Here is a 24,853-nt window from a genome sequence, read left to right on the forward strand (position 1 = left end):
GATATTTGCATTTCACCTCTTCCAGGTCAGGAGGAAAGCCATGATGTTCAGGCCCTGCTCAGCTGACACTTTATTCCAGACACAGAATTTTGACTGGGGCATGAGGGCTGCAGTGACCTGGGAGGGGTCACTGCCACCCTTTGTCACCCATGGCCAAGCACTGACCTGGCAGGCACCAGGCTGTGACTCACTGCTGGGTTTCACTGGGGTAGCAGCACGCATTCATCAGCACTAACAAGTAAATCACATCAGACACCAAAAGGGAGAAGAAAAGAACAAAGTGAACTCCATGAAGTGTTCCAACATCAAAGAAGAGGAGGTCAGAATCTCTCATCTTCCCTGCAGTATCAGAGATGGTTGCCAGTGACTCAGATTACAGCACAACCCATTCAGCACAAGGCCTCGGGGAGAAAGCCAAATTCACTTCTATTCCCTTTTTCCTTCAGCAACATCACAAGGTTCATCAATGTCATTATTTTAATGAAAAAAGAGAATCATGAAGGACCATGGAACTGCCACAAAACTTCACTTTCCACCTCTCTCAACTCTAGCAATTTGTCATTTTCTTGGCTGTCAGTCAGTCTTACTTGTGTTGACCTCAGCAGCTCCAAATATAAACACTTTTAAAAATTGTATTTCAATAAAGATGGTTAACAGGTGAAATCTTATTTGTTTAATTCATTAGTGAATATCTTCAGTTATTGAATAGCACAGGATGAATAGCATGAATACTAGTGAAAAATGGAGTCCTGCACTACTGAGACATCAGTTTAAAAAACAAAGTAACTCTTCATTTTATGGATGATTGTGGCTGACTGTGAAACAGTGAAACTGCCCTTATCTCTCTCCGCTTTAAAGGGTAAAGCTGCCAGCCGCATTTCCCATTTAGCCAGCAAAATAGTTGACAAGTCAGTATTTTATCACCTTTCTGAGGAACCTCCCTTAGGTTTGTCACAGATTTAGTGCTACTCAGAGGAGCTGCACACATTGCTTTTATGAAGTACCTTTATGAGAAGAGCTACTTGTTCAGAATGCAATATAAAAAAAAAAAAAAAAGAGCTTGGCAAGGAACCTGCAGAGGAAGTCACATCAAGGCAGATCTGTGTATGATCAAGTCATGACACTGTCAGTCACAGCAAGGCCCAACTTCCACTGTAATCAGCCTTTTTGGAGGAAGAGGCTGTTTTGGGAAAGGATTCCTGTTTGCTGTAGTATGGAATCATAACACAGAACCTAGCTTGATGAGATAGGAAAAAAGAGGCCTTAACAGAGAAGCCTATGGTAAAAACAAATTAATTTTCCTGGAAAATAAAGCTTATCAAGTCTTTACATCCAAGGCATCTGAGATGCTGGTTGTTACAGCTGAACTCACCTCTTTGCTGCACCTGCTCCAGCTTTGGCTCTGATTCAGGAGGCTTTTACCTGCAACATTTTACAAGAGGTGAATTGCAGAACAGAGCCTTCATGGAACTGCAGCTTCAGAAGTCAAGCACCTTCCCTGTCCTTGGGTGTGGAACTGAAAGGAACACCTAAAACCCCCTGTGTGTGACCCCAGCAATGTGTACCAACAATAGATGCTACAGAGAGGCAAGAGATACCTGTGTTTTACCCAGAGAAAACAGAATTGCTTCCAAAGCTTGCAGGACTCTGTTCTCAAGAGATGCTATGATCATTTCTGGATAATGGAAGTGCCCATGAGGCTCTGGAGAGAGGCTTTAGAAAAGCAGTGACCAGGGCTGGGAGGTCAGTGATAAGGCTTTAGACAGTACCAAGCTCTCAAAGCCACCCTGAAAGTCAGGCTTTCATTGTCAGGCTAGAGACGTGCATGGAGCAGCTCAAAAATTGCCACATAAAACTTATCTTCTTGTGGCAATCCTGAGAGAGAATCCAAGTTTATACTAAGATGGTTCACAGTGCACCCATAAAAAAGAAGTCTTGGTCTTGTCATGAAACCAGAATTATGAATAAAACAGATGTGTCCCAGGATATTACTCCACAGAAACAATCTATGGACCAGTTTGGAGACTAGGAAAGAAAAGTTCTGAATTATTCTAGCTTGAACTAAAAGACACTTCCGTGTTAGCTGTAAACTAGTTTGATAAGAGTTTTCATTTAGGTACTTTGCCTGTTCTTCCTTCTGGTAATTCTGCTGATGTGACTTCAATACAATCTTTAATACAAGTCTGACCTTCCTATTATTTTTCCTTCCCTTGAGCATTTTAATCTGAACTCCATTCTACCATCCTCAAGTACTTCTGGAGAAAGAGATGAGCATGATGATAAAAGACATGTTAAGAGACAAGATCATACTTCAGCTCTTTATCTTTGCAGATGGATTTGACTATTGGAAAGGATTTTAGAAGTAGGAACAAGACATTTTCTATCCCTTCTGAAGTAAAAATCACATTTTTCTTTCAGATGGACATCTCAATTTAGTTGTCTTTTTCTTTTCAGAAAGGATATTGACTCATTTCCCCCTTCCCAATCTCTATTTAAAAAAAAATAACTTATTTTCAAACTTTTAAGTGACAAAAGTGTATTTTAAATAATTTTAGGATCATATACTGAGAACTTTTTCATGGGGCAGAAAGGGAAAATTTGTTAACCTTTACAATTGCAAGTCTGGGATACTATTCAAAAGTGCCTTACCTTGAAGGCATGACCACAGTAGCATAGGCAGGGTGAAAAAGGTAAAAAGGTTTGGAGATGTGCCTGGTGTGTTTGTTCTGTACAGCACCTTGGCATAAATCAAACATAATTTCATTTTAATAAAGGTAAAGAACTTGAAACTGGGTCTTCAAGGATGCAATGCTTAATGAACAGTGGATGTAAACATTTTACGAGGTGACCATCATTTCTTTAGGCATATTCTGGTAAGCCTGACAAGCACCTTCCTCCTGTCACTGAACTCTGGAGAGCTGTTTTCCCCTTTGCTTACACTAGGATGCTGTCACGCCATCATTCCTCTTACTGGGTTGATGCTTCCCTGTTTTAATTTAACTCAAAACTCAGATATATGATGCCAAAGGTCTAAGAGTGGGCTACGTTAGGAAGTTTGAGTTTAATGGCTAACACACATGCTACAGTGCAGTGGTTGTGCCCAAAAGCCCCTTCCACAAAACCGTAAGAGTTCTAGAACAAGAGTTCTTGGTATCTCCCATGCTCATTTGACGTGTGTAAAGACAAACGGACACTACTGTTCCAACCACTAAATGTAGCACCAAGGCCTTCTTTTGCATTTCCACCTAGACTAAGTGCTGACAAAAATGCCAGGTTGAACCTAAGTTCTGTTTTTATCTTCTGGCACAGAACATGAGGTGTGCTGTCTCCCTGTGCACTCACAGCAGAGGGCCCAATAGCAAAGAGCAGAAAAGGTGGTTCTTGCCCAGTCTGTCTGTACCTGAGAGCAGGAGAGGGGAGCAGGTGTACAATGGGGAGATGTCATTGGCTTCAGTAGGCTTAGGATCAGCCCCTTATGCCTCCCATCAAACTCTAGTCCAAAGCCTTCAAGAAAACCTGAAAATTATGAGTGCTGGGAAGAGAAACCCCTGACTATGCTGCAGCCTAAATCTGGGACATGTCTCCCCTCAGTTTGATCACTCTTATGGGATGACAGTCATTGCTTTCTCCACAGGACACTACACTTCAAAGCAAAGTAATGTACTGCCTTCAGTTACACTAATGCAATCCCCTCTGATTTATTCCTTCTACCATTTCAGTCAACGTCCCAGCAAGTCATCTACTTACCAGCTGCACATCTGCTTGACAGCTTTAGGGATCTTTCTCAAGCAATAAGTCCTGAACGTCTTTCCAGGGTCTTATACTTCAGCTCTTTACTGTTTAGAGGATATTGCTCTATTTATCCTCAGCTTCATAGTCCTCCTAATGTTTATCTACCAGCACTGCCATCTTTCAAGACACTGTACCAACAGATAAGGCCTCGGCATCTGATTACTGGTCCAGTTATTGTTTGCTGTTTGTCCTCTATATTTAGATGTATTTTACACATTTGCTGGCTTCATTTCCATACACTATTATCCTTGTCAGAGACAGAGAATAACAGTTGCAGTCATAACAATGATCCTGCAGCCAGCTCCACTAACATTTTGCTAATTTTGCTCCCTGTTCATAGTCCTTTAGTCATGATATTCAGAGTCAATAGCAATTTTCCACTTAGAATGGAAGGGATGGATGAGCTACACTTTCACGTGCTGTTTTTTTTTTTTTTTATTATTTAAGTACAGATATTTGTTTTCTTTTAAACTTGATATTTCTTCTAATAATAAGACAATTACTATCTAATTGAAAGCAGACACAAGTTGGGGATTTTTTCCCATTAGGTTTGACTTGCGTGATTTGTCTAAGGTCATTTGTCCACAGGAAAATGGTGGTAAAATAAACCCTGCAGTGCTCAGACCCAGCTACATTCTACTGCAGTCTCACCTGCTTTTCTTATCAGTTTGCACTTCCTAGAACAAAAAGAAATTCCTAGTTTTCCTTCAACAGCCCAATCCCTCACTTGACAGACAACCCTTGGACAATCTGCTCCCTTGGCGCCCCAGTGTACTCACTTGCAGGTGAAGTGGGAACTTACAGTACACTCTTCTTGCACCTCTTCAGTGTTCCCTGCTTATGTAGGGGCCCTACAAAGGCACAGAGGGAACCTGACTGCCCAAATCCTCAAGACTCGATCTAGTGTGGCATTGTCTGTTTTCAAGCTGGAACTGTCTTTCATTACCCTAAAGGTCTCCCTTCCCATTAATCTTGTTGAGCAGCTCTCCTTTCCAAGCTCTGCTGCTCACAATTTGTGATTCCTTATTGTTGAGCATCCATCACACGTAAAATCAGTTCTAAGCACCCCATTACTCACATATTTAGAGATGTCAAAGCAAGGCCTCCATGTAGCTCCCAGAGCACTTTAGAATTCCCTTCTGCTTTCCCATCAAAAAGACAAAAAGGACATAAGCAGACAGCATCTTATTTGAACTTACCGAGGAGGTAGATTTCCTTATACAAAAAGTTATGTCGAGAAGCAAGGCAAAAAAGGCAACTACATAATACAGCTACAGTTAATGATGCATGAACATCACGAAGTTCAGCTGAGCAAGGACCCAGTCCTGGCTCCTTCAGGTGACTTTTTCAGTGTAAATACAACAGAAGAACTTTCCTTGAAGACCCTGTATGGAAACTAAGGTGAATTTCCTTTCTCATATTGTAATTTATATTTAGACTACTGTGCACAGCATTTAAGGACCCAGAAACCAGGGGTTTCTTTAGCTCAGCCTGGTCTTCAGTTTGGTTTAGAGACCATCTCCATTCATTGTGATCATGTGTCCATACAACTATATCCTGATGAGATCAAGGAAACTGGGAAACTTCTGGGGGAAAAAAATCACTAATATGGGTGTCTAAAGAAGTTTTCTATATTTAAGAGCTTCCATTATTGGGATAAGCCTTAGAGAAAGCTGTTGAGCTCGTGTCTAAAAACTTTGCATTCTCACACTTGTTATTAAAAGGGAGAGTATGATCAATTGGTCTCCAGGGTTTATCCAGCAATAGATTCCTTTTCCCAGCACAGGATTGCTGCAGCTCATTCACGCACTCACTCGTTCATTCATTCTGCAATTGCGCAAACAGACTCTGTAAACAAAAACTCCTCACCAGCAAACTCCCACCGTGCCAGCAATATTAAGTGACAACAATACGAACACCCTGCAGAGAAGCAAAGGCAAACAGTTCATTGATGCTTCTCTTTCCTCTTATCAGTATAGTTGATCCTGCTTTACAGCCAATGTAAAAAGATAGGTTACAGTGGTAATAAACCTCAATACATTAAGTCTCTGTACAGACTGGTTGCTGAAGGCTTAATATCAGTCATAATTATTATCCATAAAATGTTATTGAATCAGATCTTAAAAGTTAATGCTGCTTTGTTTCAAGAGATAAAGGACAGTAGGCTGGAAAGGCAAAGAAGGAAACACTGAGCTTTTGATCAATCTTTGTGTGATTTAAAACCTTAATCGCAAAAGGGACTCAGCACTTCAAATATTATCCCAAATCCTATGAGCTGGCCTAAGCAGAGCCCAGTGGCAAGAGTGATTACTCAGAGGGTGTTTTATCTTTGAACTTGATACCAGCACTCAGATGGAGGATGTAACTCTTTTCTTGAACTGAGGCCTGGTGAATGCTGCCCTTTTAAGACAGATTGAAATGTGGAACAGGTAGGTAAGGGCTTTCATAAATCCACAGCATCCCATGTTCCATTTGGGGCCTTGATGCTTTCAGCACCGCCTTCATCCACAGGTGCTTCCTTCACAGCCCTCACATTAATACAAGATGCAAAGTAGGTGCCCTGACAGAAGGCACCAGGCCATAGTCAATGGCTCACATAAGCTGACCTAACATTTACAGCTAATAAAGATTGCTTTCCTTCCTGTCCACAAAACCAGAGGATCTGGATAGTCTGGACTGATGGGCCCAGACCAGCTGTAGGAGGGTCAACAAGGTGAAGTGTCAGGTCACAACTCTTGGGTCACAACAACCCCCTGCAGTGCTGCATTACAGAAGTGCAGCTGGAAAGCTGTCCAGAGGAAAAGGACCTGTTCCAGAGGTGGCCAAGAAGGCCATCAGCATCCTGGCCTGTATCAGCAAGAGTGTGGCCATCAGGACCAGGGCAGGGATTGTGCCCCTGCACTTGGCAAAGGTGAGGCCACACCTCCAGTGCTGTGTCCAGTTCTGGGCCCCTCACTATGGGAAACACACTGAGGTGCTGGAGAGGCTCCAGAGGAGGACAACAGAGCTGAACAAGGGTCTGGATCACAAGTCTGGTGAGAAGCAGCTAAGGGAGCTGGGGGGGCTCAGCCTGGAGAAGAGAAAGCTCAGGGTTGACTTTATCACTCCCTACAACCACCTTAAAGGAGGGTGTAGCCAGGTAAGGGTCAGTCTTTTTTCCAAGGTAACAACAGATCAAGAGGAAATGGCCTTAAGGAAATGGCCTCCCCCTTAAGGGGAGGTTTAGATTGGATATTAGTAAAACTCTCTTCACAGATAGGATTATCAAACATTAGAACTGGCTGCCAAGGGAATGGTGGAATCACCAACCCTGAAAATGGTCAAAAAATGTGTAGATGTGACACTTAGGGACCTGGTGTTGTAGTGGACTTGGCAGTCCTGGGTAAAGAGTTGGATTTGGTGATCTTAGAAATTTTTTCCAATTTACATAATTCTGTGATTTTATTCAGCTTTCAGCACTCATGATATCACTAATGCAGCTCTCCTTTACCCTTTTTGTAGCACAATATTGCAACAATCTGAAGCCATCACTCATCTCTACGAAGAGCCAGGAAGAAGAAAGGTTCAGTATAATAGCTGGGGAGGTGCAAAGTGGACCAGCATGTGTCCTCCCCTTCAAAAGCCACAGTGCTTCCCAGCCAGAAAGAGACCTTGGCTCCCATGTAAAACAAGTCTCATCTCCTCCCTTGGTTACTTAGCAAATACCAATCATGTTATGGACACCCCAGTGTCCTGCAAAGTGAGGACAGATTTTTAAAGGTTCACCACAGGCTGTAGATCTTTGAGAACAAAGAAGTGTGTTCTGACTTATGTGCCAATTCTCAGCCAGCCCCAGGTAGATTCACTCCCTGCCTCTGTAATGCACCCACTTTGCAAAACAACCATTAAATTTGGAAGCTTTATGGAATGCAACATTTTTCACATCTAAAAGTATGCCAGAGAAATCATGCAGAAGGGAAATAGGAAATACTAGCAGGGAGACCTATTCTAAATCGTCTACACATAGATAAGGTGCAAAATTCCTTTCCTTAAAGATTTTATTAACCTTTTGCTGATGGAAGGAGATTACTGATTGAGAGCTAGATGAGGTCAGTGCAGCAATTATATTTTGAAACCTCTTCAAACAAGGCTCTTGTACAATGTAAGAAAAAAGTTGACAAAATGAATTGTTACTTAAAACGAGTATTTTAGAAGAATAATTAACCTATAATAACTATTCTGGCCTCCTCTCCAGCCCTGAAAAGTAATCCTTTCTCATTAGTTTCAAGTTTAATTAGCATCAATAATGAAACAGCCCTTGGAAATAACCATTGCATCATGGTCTATAATGCTGACATACACTGCCCTACAAAGGGTAAGGCCACGGGGTGATGTCTGAAGATAGGAAGAGGCTCAGCAGATCACAGATGATCCCAAAACTAAGAAGAAAACAGTATTTTAAAAGGTGCAGAATGTGACAAAACCAGATTTATTTTAAGAGGAGTGTCACAAACACGGTGTGGAGCAGAGGAGACTCAGACAGTTTTGCCAATACCTGCTGCAGTATTTCCAGCAAGCTAGAGAGCCTCTCAACTTCAATTTCTTGTTCTTTCTTGGCATTTTGGCTGAAGCAAAGAAAGAGAGACTTCCTTGTATAGTATATCCTATATGAGAAAATTCTATTCAGCACTTGCAGTCTAACATAATCAAATAATGCTTTTTCCATCCCTGGCTTCTATGATCTCTCTGTAAAATAGATATAATAATGCTTAGTATTGTCACTAGGGTGATAAGGCTTAAAGTGGTTTGAGAATCCAACACGAAAGAGGCTATAAAAAGCCCAGGCACTCTGATGCATCCGAGATAACTCGTTACTCAATGGGCCAGCAGAAACAGCAGGAGAATGCCAATGTACAAGCTGCAATTAGAGGTCTGCTGCAACTTGCAGAGCTCTCAAGCATCACCACAGATTTCTAGTAAGCGAAGTCACAGATATTCAGCTGCATGTCACAAGCCCTACAGCAACCATGTTCCAAAGAACCACACCAGCTTTCAAAACTGAGCTGGAAAGAAAACTTCAATAACATAAAATTCTTAGAAGGAGTATGACATATGAAAATCACCATTTCCAGCATGTCTACCAAGACTAGTTTTCTCTTCCTAACAGACATCTAGAACTAAATAGCAGAAGAATCCACACATGAACATCTCCCTCTGTACTCCCACCTTCACACAGCAGGATCCTGCTTTTTCCCCCTGCACTCACCACCCAGATGTTCTCTGCTCTTTGCCTTACAGCCTTCTCTCCCTTTGCCCAGCTTGTAACTTGAGGATAGAGTCGAGGTTTTCGTTCATCACCAGGTTTTGTAAGACATGAGACCAGCAAGAGTAGTCAGTAAGGAAATGGGGAGAAGCTTGCAGAAAGAGCCTCCACCTCTTTCTTCACAGTACATTACTGCAGGGAAATCCCAGTCCAAAAATAGATTCAGTATACACCCTTGTTTCAGCAGGAAAGGTAGTTCTTCTGCCTTGGTGTAAAGATTGGAATACCAGTGGAAACTCTTGAGATTTGCAAACTGAGCTGAAGAGTGGTAAAGGAGATAAGTTGCAAAGGGGATGCCCCATATTTCTAGAACCATCTAGCTGAAAGGCTTCAGCCTACTATCTCCACTTTGCCATCTGTAATCCAGGAAGAATCAGGTAATCCACTAAAGTTTTAAACTATCTCAAATGCCCCATTCTGTGCAAATGTCTGATATCTTAAGTGAGAAACCATAAAGGATAAACCTTCTCTCTCTCACTGCCGCCACAACATTCTCCCTTCTGAGGCAGGACAAACAGTGCTTGGTTTGCTCAGCAGTCCCCATTAGCCAGCAGCAGCCAACACCTGCAGCTCCTCACTGCACATGGAGATGGTGCCCAGCTGCAGCTGCCAAAAGCACATGAGTAGCTGGCCACAGACCATCCCGCTCGCACTTATGGTGAGGTACAAATAATCTTGGTCAAAGACTCACAAAGTATTCAAATTTCAAATCTAAATTTGACTATTTGGCTTCAAGACAGGTGGTGTTTTAACAGTCAAAGGTAGGGCTCAACTTATTTCAAAATAAAAGAGAAACTGATTTTCTTGTAGCATCAACCAAAACTCTAAGTTTGCTAAAACTGAAATGCAGGAAATAGCAGTCCTTTGACTATTAGCAGTGCAGAGAGGGGAACAAATCAATATGGTACACCGGCTCTTTTAGCTTTTCCCTTAAAAAGCTGAGAGTTCAGACTGCACCTTACTGCCTTTATTCAGGTTCTTAGAAAATAAAAGCATTATTAATCCACAAAAAAACCCCACCATCTACCAACAGAGTTCAAAAGCAATCAAAACTACCCTTGCTTTGCAAAGGAAGTGACCACCACAAAGGGAAGTGTTTCATCTCACCCAAGATGTCAATGGCAGAGCTGTGTACTGCACAGTAATTAAGTCGGAAGTCAAACTAGAACTCAGTTCTTGCAGCTACCTACTGAAGTTCTTTGGCCAAAGAAATGCCAGTTGTTAGAAACTTGTCTGAAGTCAGTTTGAAGCCAGCCACCAGCTCTGTCTACTGGGTACACTTAGAACATTCAACCACTTCACAGATCCTGCTTGACTAATGAGGGAAGATGATTCTCCTTCACTACAGCTGACAGAGTTCACAGCTTCTGCAAGTAGAGATATCTCAGTCCTACCTATGCTGCCACAGGGAATTTCTGAGTAGCCATGCTCAGCAAGATAGTGACAACCATGAAGCTACTCGGCCATCTCAGTCATAAATCAAAATACTCATGTAAATTAGACTTTAGTCTCAAAATGTGTTTCTTGCCTAAATATTTAAACACATAAATAACCTCCAGCCATTCCAACTTGTCATTTTAAGCTTTCTGACATTTATTGTTCACAAGAAAAGAAAGGTCAGACTTATCAAATCTGCATTTATGCTTCCATGACATTTTTCTCCAACCAAATCTTTCTGAATTAAAGAAGCAAGACAAATGTGGCACATTTCATAAAGGACCTTTCTCAGCCCAGCACTGCAGTCTCAGCAACCGTGTTGTGCTCAGAAGTGGCTTCCCAGGAAACGGATGCTGTTGCTCAGTAGATAAAAGAGATCTGGAAAGCAGGCAACCTGAATTGGTGTTTCCTATTAGGTAAATCACTTGTGCCAAAACCATACATGTCCTAGTCTCAGTACCCTAGTTTTGAGTAGCCCAAGAGGATGCTTTGGTGTGACAATTAGACAGGAAATGTCCAGGCACAGTGTGGAATTTGCTGCTGTTTGGGAAGCAACTTGGGTTCTCAAAACATCATCACTCCAATGGAGTTAGCACTGATGTATCCAAAAGGTGAGATCTTTATTAAGACAAGACTCACTTAGTTGGGAACTTTGTAAGTGCCCAATCCTGCCAGTCTCCTTTCAACTCTTCTACTTCTTTTGGCTAATTCACAAACATTATCAGAAACACACATTTTATTTCCTATCATGTAATGTTTGGATGAGATGTGCAGTGAAACAAATGACCAGATTACTTCAGGATCCAATTCACTCAGACACTGCAGAACTGCCTTTGATTTTGAAGAATGTCTCTGCTTTTGTATAATAAAGCACTTAAGTTTCCCTGTGCACTTCTTTACTGTAGATATTTATTCCCTGTTTTTAAGGATGTGGAAATAAAAGCACAGCAAGTTTAGAGAAAACATATTTTTTCAATGTGCCATAAATGTTCATTCAAACATAATAAATTGTTACTTGTGCCCCTTTTGGTGTTTGTTTATGGCTATTTTACTGAACATGCTTATGAATAAGAACATTCATAAGAACAATAAGCCTAAAAGTAAAAAAAATTTGCAGAAAACAGATCTAGAAATCATAAACACATTGTGCATAATCCTGACTCCCGATGAGGATCAGCAACACCACATAACTCTGGGAAAACAAAACCATGTGATCACATCACACTTTCCGTGAACCACTCAAAGACTGAGCATAATTTCTAACATTTTCTGTCAAATAATCAGCAACAAATTTGCAAATCCCGGTGGCTTTACTGTGAAAGCCTCATGGCTTTGCAAGCTTAATTTTTGTGGTCAATGTGGACAAAGCATCATGAGTCTAAAGATTCATAAGCCATGAGTTTTCTCAGTGCTGATGGAGTGGGAAAGTGACTTGGACAGGAACAAGCAGGACAGCAGTAGGATCAAGGATCATACTGCCCACAAAGCCAGGCAAAGCCCATCACTAGACAGTTTCCTCTTCAAGAAGCATTTCCAGTTCAAGAAGAGTTCACTATAGTGAACTGACTATATCCACATTTCTGGAGAGCACCAATGGCTGGAGGTCTAGAGGCACATGCTATATACCTAGTAAGGCAGGAAAGTCTGAGAAAGATGCTTCTAAGCACTCACATGATTCACTGATTTAGCAACTGGTAATCCACAGGCAACCCACTGCTACCACTGACAACCCAAGGGTAGAAGAGGAAAGCCTTGATTTGCACTAGTTCACGTCCAGAGTAAACTCAAGTGCAACTCATGCTGTCTTTAAGCTTTGGACTGGCAAAGCTGGCCTGATAGACAAGGCAAAGCACAAAACCCCAGCAAAGAGCAAAGCCACTTGCACTACAGCAGAAACCTTTCAGAAGCCTGATGGCAGTGCCTCAGTCTTATCAAGCAAGTTCTGCCACTGCTTTATCAGAAGAGCAAGATCAGATCTCAGGTGTGGCACACAGCTGAGGGTGAGAGAAAACCAGAGAGCAACTGCCAAGTGACCAATATCTTTTACCAAGTCTTCTGCTCAGTATGACACAACTGTAGATGGTATCCTTTGAAGGCAGCAAAACAAAACCAAAATATAATGAAAAATATAACTAAGAGACCTTGATTAAATGCTGGTATCTCTAAAATACACAGAAATAATTCTGTAGACTTCAGCACAGTCAGATTTCAGCTTGGAGCTCTGATTTTCATTTACAACAAGTCCAGTTTCAAACCCACATTTTTATCTAGTCTGAAGTTCTTTCTAATCTTCAGGCAAAGGGTTCCTCCTGCAAATGAGTTCAGGTGTACAGTAGCAGTCCCCTAAAGATGTAAAGCCTAATTGCCTCAACATTATAATAGCATTGGTATGTAGTGAATGCAGACAATTTCAGGGAGAATACATGTGGCAAGTTAATAAAATTTTAGATGAAGGCCACAGTGCAGGAGTAATATTTCGCCTAGCCAGAGGATGAAAAGTTATGCATTGCTATTTAAAAAATATAATTGGAATGTTAAATCTATTTCATGAATGAAAGTACATTGACCTTTAGAGGGAAGAATGACTCCTTTTCAACCCTGTATGCCCCTTCTTAACATACGCTTCCCACCTCTGCATATGTAAGTAGCAATTAATTTTCATGGGAAGTTATTTTATGGCCATTTCAGCTTATTAAATTTCCTGGGTAAACTCACAAGAAATCTATTTAGCAACATTTGTGGCTCAGGTGCCCTATAGGGAGAGAACTGGTTACCTGTGAGGTTAACACGAAAAAAATCCAAATACCAGTGCAGGGTTAGAATGGAAGAGCTCTTGGATTATTTCCCCCAAGAAAGCTCAATAACCTGTCCAGAGTACACTGCTACAGAGACACACTGTGGTTCAACACTATACAGTAAATCCTGTAAGAGCAGAACTACAGCCAGCCTGAAGATCTCCTGACAGTAATCTTCACCTGGCTGTTCCGTTCCCCATGGCAATGTACTGGTTTTCATTAGATTCTTTTGGGAAAGGTTTCCTTGCAGGCAGAGCAGAGTTTCTAGTCAAAACCACAGACAATGAGAGCAAAGTCAACAGCAACCTGGTGGCTGAGAAGAGATCTGGACCTCAAATCCAGATCTGCAGCACTGCACTCCTGTCCAAGCTTCTTTCTCCCTTCCTCTGCCTTTCTTGTTGTGTGTCTTTCATACAGAAAAGATTCAAATTAATTGAATTTTTTTTTTGTTTTTGTTTCAGAGAAGCACTGGGAGAAGGCTAAGAAAACAGTACTAAGTCTGAAAGCATTTCCAAGAGAGGAAAACTGTCTTGTACCAAATTTTGAAAAGGCCAGTCTGGCACAGAAATGGTAGATGGGCTGAGGTTTGGTCCTATTCCAACTGAATGAAAGTTCCATGCAGTTTCTCTAAATGGAAGCTTCTTGCAGGATGCTCTGTTCCCACAAGGAAGAGTGTGAGAGAAATCTGGCATCAAGAATACTTGCAGAAGAGCCCTGTAGAAATTCAAATTTATGGCTTGTCTGTTGAACAACAGCTGCCCATAAGTACATCCTTTACTAATTGTTCAGTAACAGACTGAGACAAAGTGCTTTATGCTTTGTACAAGCATGCTGTTAAAAAAGGAAAGGGTTCACTCCAGTTAATTTTTTCTTTGAGCCAGCAAATGAAAGTGTAAGTTAAAGACAATAAAGCATTATTTACAGGACTCTGTTGTCACCTCTAAGGTCAGTGTGACTTCATCCCTTTGCCATTTTTCCTCACCCTAAAATATAATTCATACTCCATTCACATGGAGGATAATGTGGTGAAAATAATTTAGCAAGGTAATTATACATTTTTCTGGGAAGTACTGCAACCCTGTACATCTCCAGCAGACAAGAGGAAAAACAAAAGCCTAGTATGCCAACAAAAGTGAAGCAGTTTTCCATTGTTGATGGGAGGATTGTGTTGTTTGAAATCCATTTCCAATTAGCTTAAGCAATGAAGGAAAGGCTCAGTTGCCTTAGGAAGGGCTTTAGTTAAGCCCTGTGCACATTAGCTGCAATGGTGTCAATAACTGCAGGAATCTGACAGGCTGGTGGAGGCTGTGTGTGCTGTTATCACTGTGTCAGCACATCCTGCTGTCGGCAGGGCTGCACAGCACCAATTGAAGGCTGGCAGTGACACATGGTGTTCACACAGGCAGCACCTTAGCAAAGCAGGAGGAATGGATTTCCTAATGTTGTTAAACAAACCCACGTTACAAAAGCAGGGCAAAGCCATAAACAGTGTAACTATGCTGAGGAGTCACTGCTGAAAAAGCAGAAGTGCAATTCAGAAAGAGACCAAGATTTTTACAGATTATGAACAGCTGCAAGGAGAAGTTAGCACTTCCATATAGGTAAAGGAGGTCCATATTCCTTCCCTCTTCTCCTCCTTTTCCTGCCTCCTCTGTGATTGACTTTGCATGACTGTGTTGCAGTAAGAACAGCAGAGCTTTCTCTCCAACATGATTTTACAGGGGCATACCTTCCTACTGATCTGGAAAAACATGCATTTCTCCTCAACAGTGAACCAACAGACAAAATAAAGCCTGTGAGTTTGAATAGCTTTGGTTAAAGCTCCACTCGCATTGTATTCACATCAGAGAACCTGCTAGTTCTTATGTATGCCCTTCCCTCAGGTTAAAAACACACCTTCATCCTCTAAGAAGACAAATGCATGTCCTCAAGCTCCATCATTGCTGCAAGTACCTGAGTAAAAATGGCATTTGCAACTAAGGCTTCACTGCCCGAGGAGATCTGTAAATTGAAACAAGTGGTAATCACAACAAATTCCCCAAACATAAAAAAAAAGGAGACAGGAGGCTTTGGTGTCTTTAATTTTTAATTATTCTTTCTTTATGGCAATGTAGCAAGGGGGGTGTTGGCCTCACCTAGCCACCTTGTGGTGGACAGCACCTCTGTGCTATCCCTGCCACATCCAACACAGGAAGAGCTAACCTGGCTTTTGCCACAGCTGCAGGACTTACTCACACACAGCCTACTCTGACAGTCAGCTTTGATTTTCATTTCAGGCAGCAAGGAAGGAGATGGGTTCCATTTGTAGTTCTTCAGATGGCTATCCCATCTTTTCAGATGAGCATCAAAAATCAGTTGCTCCAACTTTGTATTCAAAGCCCAGCAGTGACTTCTCCCTCCTCTTGTGAATTTATTGAAGTGTATTCTGTGGTCCATTAAGTAGGTGGCTACTCAGGGACACACCATTGACTTCTACAAAGCTTCATAAAAGGTACCTGACTTAACTCACTGTGACAAATTATTTGGACCTGCAGTCCTCTAGGTATTATATTCTTCTAGTAGGAAAGGCTGAATCACAGCTTCTGTTAAAGATACAACGCACACACAGAATGGAAATTTCTCTTGATCACTGGCCCATAACAGAGTCCTGATTTGAGATAAAGGAGCTGCCCCAAACCATGGCTGCCAATCACCACCCACCAGAACCAAAATTCTAAGCCAGGTTCTCTCTTCACACAAGTACCAGTGCTGCATGAGCCTTCTCAGATGTACAACTTCTTGCACTGTAGCTGATAGAATGCAGCTCACTAAGGATCCTTCGGGGTTTTAAAATGTCAATCAGCCCTTATATTTAATGTCTAAAGAGTAATAATATTAATATCAATATCCAGTAACAGAGATAGTAGCATTAATGCACAAAATCGGGAGCCAGACCCAGCTTTGGAGATGTTTGTGCTGTTCCCTGGTGTGCTGGCACTTAACCTTGAAAACCCTCGCAACACTTTGAGGAAACATCCCTTTTTAGGACGATATTTTTTAAGTTTCAAAGAACCTGATCTTGCTGTCCTTCGACTAATGACACTTTAACCTTCTAGGTCTTCCTTGCGGCTTTCTAGCACATAGGAACTCCTGGCGTTTCACAAAAATCCCTCATCACTTTCAAAACAGTCCTCCTGGCCCCACCAAAGCGCTTCGATACATTTCGCACCGGTAAAGCGCAGCCCTTAGGGACAAGCCGTGAGGGGAAGGCGCGACTGCTGGGGGGAGCAGCATCGCTTCCCGCATCGGCGGGGCTGTCAGTGCCCGGGACGGTGCGGGGCGCTGGCCGCGGGGAGGGCGCACGGCACCGCCGGGGCACGGCGGGCGCTGCGCGGAGCGGGCGAGGGGCGCTGCCCGGCGCGGTGCGCGGCATGCAACGCACGGCTCACCTGCCGCGGAGACGTGGAAGAGGAGGCGGGGGCGGGCGGCGCGGATGGCCGCCGACAGCCCTCGCTCGCTGCCCGGGAGGGCGCCGCGGCGCTCGGGCATCAGCCGCACCCGCAGCCGCCCGTCGCCGGCGCGGAGCCACCAGGCGAAGAGCTCGGTGAGGTTGAACTCCAGGTGCGCCCCTCCGGAGCCCGGCGGCGGCTCCCCGGCGCAGCCGTCCCGCACGGTGCCCTCGCCCACCTCCAGCACCAGCTGCTTGGCGCGCCGCAGCCGCCGCCCGGCCGCGGAGGGCCCGGCGGGGGCGGCGGGCGGCTCGGCCCGCGGCAGCGCCCCGCGGGCGGCGCGGAGCAGGGGCGCGCAGTCCAGGCGCAGGCGGCACCGCGCCGCGGCGCGCCCCGGCGGCCCCAGCACCAGCTCCCGCACGTAGGTGCGAAACAGCGAGGGCACGACGAAGTCCATCGCCAGGCTCCTCCTCTGCAGCCGCGAGAGGCCGGGGGTGTCCCGCGGTCCCGCCGCCCCCGGGGCCAAGCTCAAGGCGAGGCAGGCGGCGGCCAGGAGGCGGGCGGGCAGCCTGTCCCCAGCCATGACCCGCGGGAGGCCGGCAGCGCCCCGTCCCGCGCCCGCGGAACGGCGCCGGGGAGCGCGATACCGGCGCGGCGCTCTGCGCAGGGAGCTCGGGGCCGCCGGCGGCCGCTCCGCCCGGGGCCGGCGCTGCGCGGGCTTTGCCGGCTCCAACTACCCGCCACAACGCAGGCATTACCCAGCCAGCGCTGACGTCACGGCCGAGCGCGCCCCCCAGCAGCCAATGGCGTCCCCGGTAGCCCTCATTATGCAAATGAACGGGGGCGGGGCGGGCGGAGCGTTCATTGAGGAGAAAAATGGCCCGGCGGGCGCGGGAGCCGGGCCGGGCTGTGCGGCCCCCGGGACCGGGCCGGGACACGCGGGGGTGGGCAGTGGCCGCTTGCTGCCCGCAGGGGGGGACCTGGCAAGAGCACGGCTGGAGCTGCACCTCCACATGGCCCAGAGGGGCTGGGGGCGGGCACCGGGCGCCGAGCCCGGCTGCCACCCCCGTGTTGCGGGAGGCTCTGGGGTCCCGTTCCCCGCCTCTTCTCTCTGTGCAGGCAATGATGGACATACCTGTCCGCTTTTCTTCCTTGCTTCCCTTCCCTTCCTTACCTTTCCTCTGTCCTCCCCATCCTTCCTTTTCCTCTCTTCCTTTCCTTTCTTTCCTTCCTGGCTTCCTTCCTTACCTCCTTAAAGGCTGACATCCATAAAACAACCCTGTATGTCTTTCCCCTGTAGAGAAAGGAAAAAAAAAATATGAGAAGCAAGAACTAGGGGGGGAGAAATCATAGAGTATAAGTCATTCTAAAAAACGGATCAAAATTCTTCCATTTCTGCCTGAAAGCAACAGCCTTAAGAAAGGTTCATGCAACAGTTTCCCCTTTTTTACCCTTCATAAATACAATTTAATTACTGTAATTACATTAGTGCTGTGCCTTAGGATAGCTAATCATAACTCATTCATATTTCTGGAAGTTGCCTATATGAATTAATGACTTATTATTATCTCTTTAGTTTGATACTTAATGCATGTATATTTTTATAATCCAGGTACTTTAACTATATAATCATTAGAGTGCAATTATTCTGTCGTGCAGTTATTCTTGTGCTTATATCAAATTAATGTTAATATACAGATATTGTGGAGCAGAACCACAGTGTAATGCCTCCATAATTGTACTGCCACAGAGTGTAATTGCAGGCGCAATGCTAGAAAAGGGAACCATGATCTTTTCTCTACAGAAGCATTGAGGAAGGAACTTCAGGGCAATTGCTGAAGGATTAGTTAAATAATAGAGTTTATACAAAAAAAGCCACTTCTGTGCTGTGTTTAGGCTCATACAGGTGAGCTGATTCAAAGCTCATCCAAGAAGCTGGCATTTCTCTGGCTGCAAATGCTTTGGACAGACCCTTGCTTTCCCCCAGCTCTTCTTATTTCAGAGCCCACTAGATCAACTTGCTCAACATGTGAAGCCTAATCCCTTACTTTTCAGTTTTAATGACCCTGGGTCTCAGTCTCATCATGACCCACCAGTAGGGTGCCATCCCTGGCTCTGGGACAGGGCAGAGATGCCCTGGCATAAGTCCCAGCACCTTAGTGCTGTATGCACCAGTGTCCATCCCAACACTGACACCAGGGCTGTGCCACCAGGGAGGCCACCTGCAGCTCACTTCTTGCCCCTCCTTCCTGCACCCACAGCTCTGCTTGGCCCTGGGCCAGCTGTGGGTGCTGAGCAGCAGGAAGGAGGCAGTGGCAGAGGAAGAAGAGGAAGAGCAGGAGGAAGGTAGTGATGAGGATGGGATCTCCATCATTCTCATCTGCCCCACCAGCTCTTGCAGTGCCACTTCTGGATTAGTTGTGTTGCTGCACCCCATAGTAGGGCAGGAGAGGTTCCCAGCCATGCACACACCACTGTGGGAATGATCTCTGCCTCCCCTGGCAGGGAGTTGATGGGGACATTTCCGTGTCCTACATCCCCTCGTCACCTTTTGGTCCCCAGCTGGGAAGGGTAAAAGCTGCTGTTCTGCCATGGCAGCTCAGAGGGAGCCGTGGCTCGGGCAGCACCTCTGTCCTGCCCTACCATGGGCATTTGTCCTGCCCCTGTGTCCTTTCACACAGGGCAGGGCTGTGCAGGCACATCTGCCCTTGGGCTGGGGGAGCAGCAGGGTCTGGCACTGGTTCTCCTCTCTTTCTGCAGCTCCCAGGCACTGAAGGAGCTGTGGGTGGGAACATTACAGTGCTAAGCTGGGAAATGCTCCAGGAGCAGCCAGACAGGAGAACACAGCTCCCCAGCTGGGCAGAGGTGCCCCTGTGTTTGGGGGTGGTGTTGAGCACAGCTGTCTAAGAGGAGAGGATAGGCAGCTGGGGGCTTATCCAGCTCTCTCCCTGTTCCTTCCCGCTGCACAGGACAAAGGGAGCCCAAGTGACCTGACTGCTTAGTATCTAACCCCTGGAGAAGGAGGTGAGCCTCTGCCATGCCATGTCTCTGCTCTGGGCTATGTCCCTGAGCTCTGCTCCCCCAGCCAAGCAACAGAGGCATCACTGCTCCCCTTCTTCCAGTCCTTGTCTTTTACCCAGTGGAGGATACCTAGTGCCAGGAGTCTGGAGAGGCTGGCAGAGGTGAGGATGGCTGCCCTGTGGCTGGGCTGGGGTGCCAGGGATGTGTTGCTAGTGGAGTGAACTGGTGTGGGAGGGATGAAGGGTCTGTGGTGCCTTTTGGCAAGCAGAGGGATTGGAGAGCCACCAGGAACACCAGCATGTCCTTGCCAGTGGCACTGGGAGAAATGCTGTTGTGCAGAGCAGAGAGCCCAGGAGGACAGAGGGTCCTTGCTCTGCCATGCTCAGGCTGCTGGGGCTGGGTGGCAGCTCCCCAGTGCCCCTTCTGTTGTGGGGCTGCTCTGTGAGCAGAGCCTGGTTCTTGCAGGTTGATCCCAAGCAAGAGCCTCCAAGGTCCCTGTCTGGCAAAGGAGGACAACTTTGCTGCTCACCAGGTGAGTTTTGGAAGGATGGGCAAAGTTGTGCTCAGCCACTCACTTGTCCCGTGAGTGTCAACATGCAGGTGTGGGACCCCAAGGGAGGACATCACCTGGATGAGCAAAGACACCTGTTGTGTGGTAGTCACTGGGTACAGTTCTGGGGGAACAGAGAGTCTCCACAGCTGCCCAGGGCTTGAAGGAGGGCAGGGCAAGGGCTGGGACAGGCTGTCCCAGTGACACATCAGCTTTCAGGAGTCTCCAAGCCAAAGCCACAGCACCAGCTGCCAGCTCCCTGCCCGTTCTGTCACATTGCTCAGCACAGCGATGTCCCCTGATGGGTTTTTGGGATCTGTGGAGGTTCTCTGGTCCAATTCACCTCCTTAAACAGTCTCACCCAGAACAAGCTGCCCAGGACAGTTCATCCACTGGTAGCTGTAGGAGTCCAAAAAGGGATTTCTTTCAAAGCAGGACATTTATCTTCCTCCATCCTTTGTATTTACCAGTGAGCTGAAGTTGAGTGGTTGCTTTAGTGCCACATCAGTGCAGTAACAGCTGGAATGTAAAAGAGCCAAAGGAGACTTTTGCAAAGGTCTCTGAGTTCCTGCATTTTTTGTGAAAAGGGCAGGTTTTTAACTATCGCTTCTCCTTTAGGCATGGCATTGCCCAGAATCTGCAATTAAAGCAGTCACTCAAAATTGAAAGCTGTTCTTTCTCTTGGACCTGCCTTAATTCCAACATCTTGGGGATTGAAAGCTGCACAGCAGGCCTGCCAGAGACATTCCTATGGCTTGGCTGGTGTGCACCAAGGAGAATCTGTCTTCAGCCACTATGGTCATGTCCAGGGAAAACAGCTTGTGTTCCTGACCAGGCCCTTGAAGGGAGAAAAGAGCAGCACTGCAGACACAGCATTTGCCCCCAGCCCAGGGCAGCAGCTGCTCAAACCAGCCCTCTGTGACTGTCTGTGCTGCTGGGCCTGCAGGGGTTCAGGGCACAAGGATTGAACCTGAATTACCTTCATGAAACACAGCTGTCAGGAGCCTCAGTGCACGAGGATCCAGGAGCTGGTCAGGGAAATCACTGACCCAGGACATAGAAAGCTTTCAGCAACTGTGCCTATGTGCCACATAGACTGGCCATGTGCATCCATTTCTCTTTAAAACTGTTCTCATAGAAAAAGAGGGTTTCTCCTGAAAAAGACTTTTCCTGGGGAAGACACACCAGGGAGGGTTTGAGAGGGAGCAGAACTTCCCATAGCACAGGGAACCAGATGTACAGCAAGTTTTTTTCTTGTTTGTTTGTTTGTTTGTTTTGGTGTTCTTTTTGTTTAATTAAAGAAGAAGGTGCAGGGAGAGCCATGATGTTTGTTATAAATTCTGACCAGGCTGAACAAAGCCACCGGCCATGGGTCAGGGAACTCTTGTAGTTCATTCAACTCCAGCAGCCAGCCCACTACTGAGACTCAAAAGGTGTTGACTAAAGAGCCCTTAAATTTGTACAATAAGCTTCCACTTGTGGTGTCTAAGAAGCTTTTAATTTTTTCCTGTACACTGCCATAAACTTTCAAGTCCTCAAAAGAAACTTCTCAAAGGTGCTGGCTCAAAACACTTCCAAATGTCAAAAAACTTGTCACAAAACACTTCCACAAGCTCCCCATTCCCACAACAAACAGTATGGAGTATGGAATAGAAAATGGGCTGTGCTTTTCCCGAGCAAAGCAAGGGAGAAGAGAAATAAAGGTGGAGAAGAGAGAACAGAGAATATCATCAGCTCATGCAGATGGTCCAGAGCTGGGGCAAACAGTGAGAGTGAAAGAGAAAGAGAGAGGGAAAAAGCGAGTGAGGGGCTCTGACCCGCTTCCTTTCATAGTTAAGCTAGTGCATAGTGAACCTCTTATCTAAACCCGATTTTTCTCACCCTTTTGTTCACACATGCACAGGCAGCCCTTGGAACCGTCCTCCAGGGAGTGAGTCCAGGGTGAGAGCTGAGCACAAGTCTCCAGGCAGAGCAGGAAGATGGCTCAGCTCAGCACTGCCCCACCTCCCTAGGACCCTCTCTTCTAATCACAGCTTTCCTGCCACAACAGTCACAATGTTGTATTATGCCTGGTGCTTCACTAGTCCACAACTGGAAACAAACTGAAGTGCCTAAGTGCTGTAACACAGAATCCAGTGGAGAAGGACTTCAAATCGATCTGTATGCTTCTATTCCTTTGAGCTCAGATTACTTACTCGAAATAAATGCTAAGTGGACTGAATTAATCCTGTGCTCCTGTCTTTTCATTCCACCTCTTCTTCAACTCTAGTGGATAGCCTTATAAACATGCACAAACGTGCAAAACGTCCCTGGACTGGGAACTACATCCTCAAACCTGCCCTTTTCACCCTGTTCTTTTGGACTCTCATACTCTGCCACAGTTTCATGTGCTACTGAAAATGTCTGTTATTGCAGACTATTGTATGCTGGCCACAGGAAATGTTCTAAAAATCTCAACTATCAGTTTCTTATGGGCTTTTTCCTGCTTGCACAGATCAATCAGATTTCCATCAAATGAATCTGCTGCTGTGGGACTTCTACAGGTTTCAGTTCTCAGTATTTTCCTCTGGGATTCAATCAATTTGAGTCTAATGCTTAGGCTCATTTCAGTGATTAGTAAGTCTCCTATTGAGTGTAACTGGGTAGACCCTGGGCACAGTTCAGATTTTCAACTAATGTACAGAATAATTTGTTACAGATAATGTTGCAGAACAATTTAATTGATTCCTTTATGCTCACCATCTTGCTGAGATAGACCATGTCTCCTCAAATTTACTCTTTATTTTGGAATTTATATGGGCACCTCATTGACCTCTATCTTAACTGGGACATTAAAGCTGGCCCCAGTGATAAGTCAGGCTGGCCTGAGTGGAGCCTTTGCTCTCTGATCTTTTCTGAGAGTTAGATAAAAAAAATGTATGGTGGCACACCGCAGCCTTCTTCCAGGCTCCCCTTTCATACTTCTGGGTGATATTGCCTGGAGTGGAATCAGCTACTCTAATCTTTTCAGGCTCTTCCTTCTCTACTATATTTGCCCCCCCAAAAAGCTGTTGATCAGGAGAGGGTGTTATGATGTGCCTGACTTCAGCCCCTGGGAATTTGCTTTTGCTCAGTGTCACCAGTGCAGGTGCTGTACAGACCCAAGTGGCTCTGCCACCTGTAGAGGGGATGTTCCCTGGGGACAATATGGAAAAAGCCCTGAGGTACCTGGAGGTGAGACAACGAGACAACAGGGAAGGTGATCTTTGCCTGCATTTGGGTGGTGATGCAGCCTTGAATGCCTAAGGCACAAATGGCGCTAAATGAAATAATCTGCATGTGCTTGATGAGCAAAAATGAAGTAAGTAGGGTTCTGAGACAAGTGGCAGCTAACAGACTGTTATTTACCTCTCCCAAGGAAATTAGGTAGTGCATCAAAGCATGTAGATGTGTGCTTTTCCCACTATATTGCTTTGTTTCATTCCCACAAACCACAAGAAAGTTAGAGCTGAAAACTGAAATGAAGAGGTGTCTTTATTAATAGTCTTTTAATGGCACAGGAACAGCTGTTAATACTTTGAAAGAGAAAAAAGTGAAAATGTGAAAATGGACCCATTAATGCATGAAGAGAGGCAAAGAAATCAATGAGGGATCTCCAGTGGTTGAGTTGCTGGCCTGCTTTTTCATCTCCTTTTTTTAATTGGTCTTTAACAGGGAGAGTGGTACGGACAATTGGAAGGGAATAGAAGCTTGGCCAATACAGCTGCTAATGAAGGCCAGGTAAGGAAATACTTTGTTCAACTCTGTGATAGGTTGGGATCAGCAGATCTGGACAATATGCTTCCCAGGTTTTTAATTTAGCTAATGAATTGACTCTGTCGCTGGCAATTAATTTTGAAAAGTGGAGGAAAACCAAGGTAGTCTCAAAGGATGGGGGGGGGGATAAAATACAGTGCTAACCTTTACTGTGGAGGGGAAAAGTCACATTGGAAGGTCTGCATTTCAGCATCAGCAAAAAAGTGAAAGAGAACAAGTCAAACAGGGGACTTCCTTGGAAGCACAGTGAGGTGTGAGAGGTGAGGGTGTGACACCCATGGAAGGCACATTCTGCTGATAAAAGACTCACAAACCCAAAGCATTAAGCTATCCATGCCAGGAAAAATGTATTACCTGTTTGGGATCTAATTTCTACTGTTTAGATGTTGGGAAAGATCCAGTAAATTTCACATATCCACATTCTAGCAAACCTTTGCCAGAACTTCCTAGGAAATATTACTGGGGTAATAGACCTGAGCAATACCATGCAGCCTCAAAATCAGTCAGAAAACTCTTGGAAATGGAGTACTGTGTGTGAAAGATGGGTTTGTAATAGACTGAGCAGGCATCAGAAATTGCTTTGCTCTAGCACTTCTGCTTGTACTTAGCTGAGAATATAAACAGTCAGCTCCTTAGGCTATACTGCTTTGGGAATGCTTCACCACAGCCAGATGTGGAGATCTTGATTTGGACAGGCATATTAGAGTGTCACCAAAGCAAAAGGAGAAAAATT

General features: G+C 45.2%; 1 protein-coding gene across 2 annotated transcripts in view; it reads right to left on the reverse strand.

The window, feature by feature from the left end:
- Positions 1-17,490, reverse strand: part of ALK (ALK receptor tyrosine kinase) — a 307,510-nt gene extending 290,020 nt beyond the window's left edge. For both annotated transcript variants that reach the window (XM_071423517.1, XM_071423510.1), the window contains exon 1: positions 16,755-17,490. In XM_071423517.1, the coding sequence (XP_071279618.1) occupies positions 16,755-17,337 (583 nt within the window). In that variant the 5' untranslated portion in view covers positions 17,338-17,490. The remainder of the gene's footprint in view (positions 1-16,754) is intronic.
- Between the last annotated feature and the right edge of the window lie 7,363 nt (positions 17,491-24,853).

Source organism: Agelaius tricolor, unplaced genomic scaffold (genome assembly GCF_023055355.1).
Source record: "Agelaius tricolor isolate 1412-34295 unplaced genomic scaffold, bAgeTri1.0.p SCAF_1, whole genome shotgun sequence".
Lineage (NCBI taxonomy): Eukaryota > Metazoa > Chordata > Aves > Passeriformes > Icteridae > Agelaius > Agelaius tricolor.